Source organism: Telmatherina bonti, assembly GCF_933228915.1.
Source record: "Telmatherina bonti genome assembly, chromosome: 6".
Classification (NCBI taxonomy): Eukaryota; Metazoa; Chordata; class Actinopteri; order Atheriniformes; family Telmatherinidae; genus Telmatherina; species Telmatherina bonti.
The window spans coordinates 23,351,756-23,360,073 of NC_136624.1; the positions used below are offsets into that span (position 1 = coordinate 23,351,756).

Consider the following 8,318-nt stretch of genomic DNA (forward strand, 5'->3'; position numbering starts at 1 on the left):
TGGATTAGACAGTTCATTTGTATTTCATGTTAGTTAGGCTCTGGTTACGACAATAACCAGAATAGAATTATTGTAAATGCAGTAGCAATGTGGGAGTTATGAGTGACTCAGTGTATCACCCACTTGCTTACAGTGATACGGTGTGTGTGTGTAAGTAGTATTACTCTACTCTGGCGTGAAGCTATCTAAGGAAAGCATTAGGCTAAGTAAGCACAGGATGGGTTGGAAGGTTCCATGGCTTCTAATCAAATGCATGAAGGGGGTCCTAACATAAAATAGTTTGGGTACCACTGGTGTAGACCACCTTCTAGCAAATAAACTAACAAAACGAATAATGAAACTGTGATTTTATTTCTGAGCTCAGGCAGAAACCTGACCCTTTATGGTTTATGTGTAATAGTAAATTATGTCAATTTAAAACACACTATTTCTTCTCTGAAACACTTCAAGTATTAGTTACATATTTATTAACATGAGATCCGCTGCGTAGAAATTCAAATTTTTTTTAATAAAAAAAAAAAGTCCCTTTTATTATACATGCTTCATCAATATAGTGTATGATCAGCATATGTAAATGTGAAATATCTAAATAATGTTCTATAAAGTTTTTGCAAATGGGACAAAGTCACAGTGTTATGACTGATGACATGACTCAGCGATTGCTGAATCTCAGTTCAGAGGAGCGGGACCGTAAACATTGTCATCACATGTAGCGTAGGGATTGTGAACATGACATTAATTTTCTACTAACCAAGATTTAATGAGGTTGGAGGAAGAGCAAACACATATTTGATGAAGAAAATGGTGGTTTCATTTATTGGTCTTGTTCATACAGCAGAAAGGACACAGGTCAAAGGAACATGACAGAATATCAGTCCGGTGCAAGATTTAAATTGCAGTTTGCACTCTTGACATAATCACTTCACATTTCATATACGTCTCTTATTCACACTGTTCCAAGAGTTAAATTAAATAACTTACACAACATTCATCTCTGTGCAATGTGAGGCTGCAGCCATCAGCTGGCTAGCTTAATGCTTTTATAAAGACCAGAACCAGAGTGAAACAGCTGGACTCCCTCTGTCCAGAGAAAACAACGTCCACCCACCAGCTCTTCCATACTTCACTAATTAACATATTGTTTGTTTAATCTGTACAAGAAATATTCAAATGACATTTTCATTACTTGGCCGAGTAACATCCATGAATCTCTGCTGGCCACACTGTGATCTCTGTTATTAAGGATAAAAAGCCACCTGCCATCTCTCTGACCCTTCTTTCGGGAGAGCAGCAGACCCAATAACTTGGATCTTTCTTCACACTTTGAAAAATTCCTGTGATTTTCTTTGGAAATGGATTCTTTCCCAACTGAATTTAAAAACGTAAAATTCATCTTGGTAACTTTCCATCTTTTGAGTATGCAGCTGCGCCATACTGAGGCCAAACCAAACAGCTGAGGAGCTACTGGGCCCAGGTGCAGACTCATGAGGGCACTTTCTTGACACAAGCTTCAATCTGCTGCCTGTCCACACGAGGTGCAGACAGAAGCTCTGTATGGTTGTTACTGATACAATAACACTGTATGAATCACTGGGATCTTTATTTCTCTCAAAACCACAGAAAGCACAAGTGAAAATCCAAGGGGTAATTATTTTTTGTGCAGCTATATATATTTCATCACCTCTACTGCATTGCAAATGGCAATGCAGCCAAATCAAGCAAACTGGTAGCTTACTGGCAGCTCGCAAGCCAGCACAGCCTGTCTGCAAGTCTGATGACGCTGAGTAGAATACCCTTCATCTAAACAAAATATCAAGCTTTCCATTGCTGGGATGTGTTTTTTCTTTGTTTTTACCCATTAGTTTGAATCTTTGGATCCTCCTGCCCAGCTTTAGCAGAGAAATGGACATTTCTTTAGCTGTAAACAAACCATGAACAGTTTAATAATCCTGAAGACACAAGTAATACCCTTTGCCATATTATATAGTCAGTTGCTTAAAGAAATCAAGAAAAGTCCGTTTGATATGAATATCCCAACACATATCTCGGTGCTTAATATAACAGCAGCTATCTGTAAAAATAAAATTGAAGTCCATCTGTAAATATGAAAACATTTTCTTTTCCTTTTAAAACTTCATTTTTAATGCGAACATAATGTAGCCTGTGACCTTCACAGAAAATAACTTCACACAGCTCGAGAATGTATTGATTTAATTTATTAAGATGCTACATAGTCCAACCAGGTTGGTGTTTACTTTTTTCTTTACACCAGACTACTTGACTAAGAATATTAATCATCTTCTCAGATAGACTTATTTATTTATATACATACAAAACAGTTTCTTGACTGCTTACATTAATCACGGTGATGGTCAGAGACTCCAGGACAGGTTGGTGTAGTGTGATTAACAACTAGGCCATGATCAAGTAGTGTTTACAAGTCATTTTTGTTTGGTCAGTCCTTTTTGGAGTACCAATCCACCTAAACCTACTGCACTGAAGGCTATGGTAAACATTACACAATTAAAATCAAATATTTATTAATCTAGGGTTTTGTGTTATCCTTGTGTAAATTGTTGTGATACTCCAACCAGGAGAACCTAAACAAAAACAACTTTCTGCAAATACTGTATGATCCAGGTCCGAAAACCCCAGATGGGACCATAGCTCAGGTCTGCTCTGCCCTCCCTTTGGGCAGCAAATCATCCTCAATCCAAAAACTTTACAGAGATACAGTAGAAACATGATCATGTTTATTTTCATTTTCTCACCCATCCATTATCTTCCCCTCCCTTCAGCTGGTGCATTTCTGTCATTGGTATTCATTTTTCAGCATCCCTGCTTTTTCTAACAATCATTTACTGATTCTGTTGGGATTTAGCAGAACAAAAAAAATAACCAAAAGCTTTTTCCCTTCAAATAATTCAAAGCAGAATGACACTTTCCCCCTCAATATGGACATTTGGAGTTGCAACAGTCTGAGAAATGTTTAATTCTGAATGTTCTGTAAAAAGTAAAGTGTCACGATGTGGTCCCCTTGATGCTATAGGTGGGCTGCATTTGGTTCCTGCTTTTGGAAATGAAATTACTGCAGGAAGATCAGAGACACTTCAAGCTTGATGTAATAAAAATGTTCACAACTTCAAGTGCAGTGATGTTTCAACACTTATAAGCAACAAATAAATGCTTAAATAAACACCAAAAGTGAACTCGCGTTTGCAGCTGTGAGAGTAAAAGCTAACCAACAAATGAATAGCAGGTGAAGGTAGCTTAAAACACTCAACCAATCTGACATACATTTGTCTAATATTAGACAAAATATCAACAAATGCATGGCTCAGTAGGAAAACATAACACAAAAAACTAAAAAAGCTTTGTAGGTCAAGATATTGTTACAGGAACTTGGTATTGATGATGTTCTCAGGAAAATAAACATTTATTTCACATGCACCTTCTGTTTATATATTAATGTACTGTTAATGTACCTCCATCTTGGTCTGAGAATAACTTACTGCAGTAGATCACAAGGCAAGGCTTTGATCTGAATTTACAGAAATTATCTAATCCTCAGTTCAGATAGCTGCAATAATCTTAAATGCTTCAAACCGTACAACAGAAAAACAAAACTGCAACAGAACACAAAATAAAGAGAAAAGAAAAACTCAGAAATGTAAATGTGCAAACCTATAGTCAAATGACATTATCACCATTATAAAAGCAATTAAATTAGATTCAAAAGCAGAGATGCAACACTGTGTGAACGCATGCAATCAGAAGTTCCCCACTGACAAACGGGGATGTGGTGAGCATTGTGCGACCAGTGTCGGGAGTAAGGTAGAGTGTAAATAAAAAGGGCACAATGAAATAAAACACCTATGCTAGTGTTTCGTACACCAATCAAAGCTGTTCTGCAATCAGAGACAAGGTTTTACAAAGCCTCTGACTGGAGGAGACAGTGTGGTAGCCCTGTGTGGAACGCCAACTGTGTAGACCATCTCTGTGGTAAATCCCTTCCTTAAAGGGAGTTTCACTGGAAGGAACAGCGGGACATACTGTACAGTGGGGCAATTACATATTCATATACATTGGGTCTGGCCTGTCGTTTAGAAAAAGAAACAATGACACACTAAAATGACATTCGCACAGTTGCAAATTGACTCAATCTCACCAACACAACCTCGTCGGCATTAGAAAATCTGTTGGTCTGAATCACTAGAATTAAATCATGTTTCATTTGCCCCCGCCCCCAAATAAGTCATCTGTGTACATGAAACCTTTGGGAAGAAGGCCAAAATGATTATGTGATGATTACGTGGAGGCAAGACCTGCAACAGTTTGTTTGTTCGGAAGATGAGTCTTTTTTTTAATTTTTTTTTTTTTTTTTCCTGCTCTCATACTTTACCGTTTTGAAGTTTTTACACAAATGATACTGAATCAAAACTAGTACCACCCCCACACACCCAGCAAATATGGCAATTCTGATCCAAAATCCCAGATGCTGCATTTGTTTTTTCATCCCCCGAAAGCATGCTGCTGCCGACAGAACTCCTGTGCTCTACAAGGCCAACTTGCCCACGATGACACCCACCACAAAGAACAACACAAGTAGGGCCACGGTGCGGGCGCTCAAGCCTTCGTCTTTCTTCATTATAACTGAGGGATGCTGAGATGATATGACGTTACTCTTCCTCATCCGCAGACCATCGTCCTCCTGCAGGAGGGACAAGGAAGATAAAAGAAATAAGTAAGGTAAAATAAATAAAGAACTGATGAAAGGAAGTATGCGGTAAGAGGATGATGGGAATCAGAGGATCGGGAGCAAAATAAAGCCTTGAATGTGGAAACAAAGGAAACAAAAACGAATGAAAACAAAGGGTTAAGAAATTGCCAGTTTGTCAATCAACTTGATAAGGCAGTATTTATTTATTAGCTCAAAGAAATAGGATCTGTTTAAATCTTCATCTGACCTAATCCCCCGAGGAAGGCAGAAGGCGCCAGGCTTTAACACACTTCATTTCCCAGCAGCGGGTGGGGGGGCTCTCTGTTAGTTTAATCTCAGCCGCAGGAGCAGCCAACAGTCATTCTGCCTCTGGCAGAACTTAAAGGGGTGGAGGTGGTGGAGTAAGAGGAGAGGGACTCTTTCTTGGCAGCCTATTGAGTTTGTGTGACTAATGTTCAATCAAAAGTTTTACAAAACCTAATTTTGAACCTTAAATTGATTGTTGTAATTGACAACATATTTACTGATTTGAAAAGACTTAAAGCTTTGGATACTGATGTTGCTCACTGATTGTAGGAAGTTGGACTTTTTTTTTTTTTTTTTTTTTTAAATTATTTTCAGGAGGGTGTTTCGGCTAACACTTTCTCCAAACATCGACTATGAACAAGCATGAATAAGCACATAAAATAAATAATCAGTGAAGATATTGATTTGCTTGTTTTTTGTTTGCTTATAAACTCATTCTGTGCTGCATTTGTTTAATGCACTGTTTTTGTTTTGTTTTGTTTTTTTTAATCTTTGGCAAAGAACCTTCCGTAGCCGACTGTATTCAATGAACACAAGCCAGTGGGGGAATTTGCAGATTTGTTCTTAATGTAGAGAAACACAACTTTTTACAGTGAACACATGGCCTTCATTTCGAACTAACTAGACTATTTATGGTGTAAAACTCTAAACATTTCCAGAGATCACTTCAGATTATTTGTTTTGTTTTAACTTTTCTAACTGAGTTTACAGTGCATTAGACCAAGCTGAAACAAAAATGCCATCTTTTTTATTACATTTCTTGACAATGTAGTCGTCTACACAGTCTGTATGGTCTTAATTCAAGCATTCAGGGTTTCCTCACATTTAAACAGTTGTTTGAACCTTGTTTTAAACAATGAAAAGAGAAAAGTGGCAGTCTTTAACGGGTGTAGGACTTTGCTCTGTGTGATTAATCACCACCACTGTATTAGCTCATGTTGAAAATGTGTCAAAATTAATGAGTAGAAAAAGAAAGAGAAGTTTGCAGTATATCTTCAGTTATGTGATCAGAATTTGATGACTGAGAGGAAGATTTGTCTTTCTTTAATTTACAAAAGTGCTGTCTTTTGTTTAAGTTGGATAACTTGGTTATACAATAAACTATATACAACACATAGTGAACATAAATAAAAACTATTAAAGTAATTAAATCAATCAGCAGAGACTAGTCTGTCTGCAATTTCTTGAGCTGAATTTGGTTTCCCATATTTATCAGTCTATCCTGCAGATTGTCATTGTGTCTAAAAACTGCCAGCTGCTGCAGTCTGACACAATGCAACACAGATACAAACTGATTACCCAAAGTTCAACACACATGACTGAAAACATCAAATGTAATATCAATGATATAAGAAACAATTTAACATTACAAATCTAATTCATGGATTTATATTACAGTTTCAGGTATCAAAGGTTTTTACAGATACATGTGATCAGGGGGGCAAATCTCTGAAACTGTTACAACAGATTTATTATCAGATTATTACTTTTTTTTTTTTCAAAAATAAAAAAAAGACATTTTGAGATTTGGAGCATTGGGACTGAACCACAAATCATCTGAACATCCCAGTTGAGTTCTTTATCCCCATTTAAAAGTGAGCTTTTAGTGCATTTATTTTGACAGATTTCCTTGGGGAAACCCAGCACACCCGTGACATTATGACAGCCTGCCACAGACATATAACAAAGTAAGAGGAAGAAAACTTTACTGACTGCTCATTGTACTCACTCTGATTTGTTTGTTTTCTTCCCGTAGCCTCTGAGCCTCCATCTGCAGCCTCTTACACTCCTCCATAATCTTTTTTACCTCCCCATCATCCAGAGTGGAGCTCAGTGCCTTCGCAGGCAGGGAGGACTCTGACTTCAGCAAGCTGGATGACATCATCTTGTTGGACTCCATGTCATGCTGTGTGTTACAGAGGGACACACTTTAATGATTGTTGCTGCTGTAATGTTTACACGGGAGTTCTGAATGGACTTTACTGTCTGCTACCCAGCTAAAACTCTATTTACATCTGAGGACTTGTAAGTTGTATGCAACCACAGAGATATCGAACCTTTGTGGGAAAGTTCACTCAGAAGTACCTGTCTGTGCTGCATTTGTTTAATGCAATGTTTTTGGGTTTTTTTTAAATCTTTGGCAAAGAACCTTCCGTAGCCGACTGTATTCAATGAACACAAGCCAGTGGGGGAATTTGCAGATTTGTTGTTAATGTAGAGAAACACAACAGCTTTTTACAAAATGAACACATGGCCTTCATTTCGAACTAGACTATTTATGGTGTAAAATTCTAAGGATTTCCAAAGATCACTTCAGATTATTTTGTTTTGATTTATTTCTCTTAAGATTAGCAACATTAACTTCTCTAACAGAGTTTACAGTGCATTAGGCCAAGCTGAAAGAAAAATGCCATCATTTTTATTACATTTCTTGACAATGTAGTCGTCATACATGGATCAAGCTGGTTTCTATTAGCATTATCTCTAACAAACTTTGTGGTGCACAGTGCCTACTGGGAGTCATGTGAATGTATCCCTTAGATCATAATGAATTGAAAACAACTACTGGGGGTCATTTTTCCTCCTGGTGTTCATGAACCTGATAGACTAAGCTCATATCAGTGATGAAATTTTCTTCATCCAGGAGGAATCCCAATAATAATAAACTATGTGAAACTGAACAATGCAACTCTATGAAGGACCGTTTATCCTTCTAAATGTGGCTGCAGCAGGCAAAGAAAGAGGAAAGTGTAACAAAACAGAGAAGAGAGTGAAATAGGAAAAATAACTCAAAAGCAGGAGGCAGCAGTTAGAGAGAAAGGAAAAAATGGTAGAACCTAGAGAGAAACAGTAACATTTCTCCATACACTAAACAACAACACATTGTACAAACATCAAATAGAAAAAAGTGATGATTCTGCTGTGTTGGTTCTCAAACTGTCTGAGTCAGGACCCCTGAGATAACATAATGTAAGTTTGTGTTCACAACCCCCAACCCCATGCAACAACTGAGGGGTTAACTGAGTGATATATCAGATGGGGTCATCATGCAGCCATCCACTAAAGCTAAGGCTGGAAAAACTGTCAGAATAAGGACGATAAAGTGGTTTTTACTTTAACGCTGTGACAAAGAACTTACATGCCCGTATTTGTCATCTCTCACAGAGATGTCAAATTTAGACTTTTTTTTTTTTTTGTAATATGGCATGAGTACTAACTTTGTTCATACAATGTTTATAAAAAAAAAAAAAAAAAAAGAAAAAAAAGATGCGCATATACATACACACACACA

The 8,318-nt window shown here is 37.3% G+C and overlaps 1 protein-coding gene across 1 annotated transcript in view; it reads right to left on the minus strand.

Annotated features, from left to right (window-relative positions):
• Positions 1–813: 813 nt before the first annotated feature.
• The window catches only part of vapb (VAMP (vesicle-associated membrane protein)-associated protein B and C), a 24,710-nt gene continuing 17,205 nt past the window's right edge, over positions 814–8,318 (minus strand). Inside the window, exons 5-6 of the mRNA XM_079241893.1 lie at positions 6,756–6,932; positions 814–4,711 (exon numbers count right to left, since the gene is read on the minus strand). Coding sequence (XP_079098019.1) covers positions 4,556–4,711; positions 6,756–6,932 — 333 coding nt within the window. The 3' untranslated portion in view covers positions 814–4,555. The remainder of the gene's footprint in view (positions 4,712–6,755; positions 6,933–8,318) is intronic.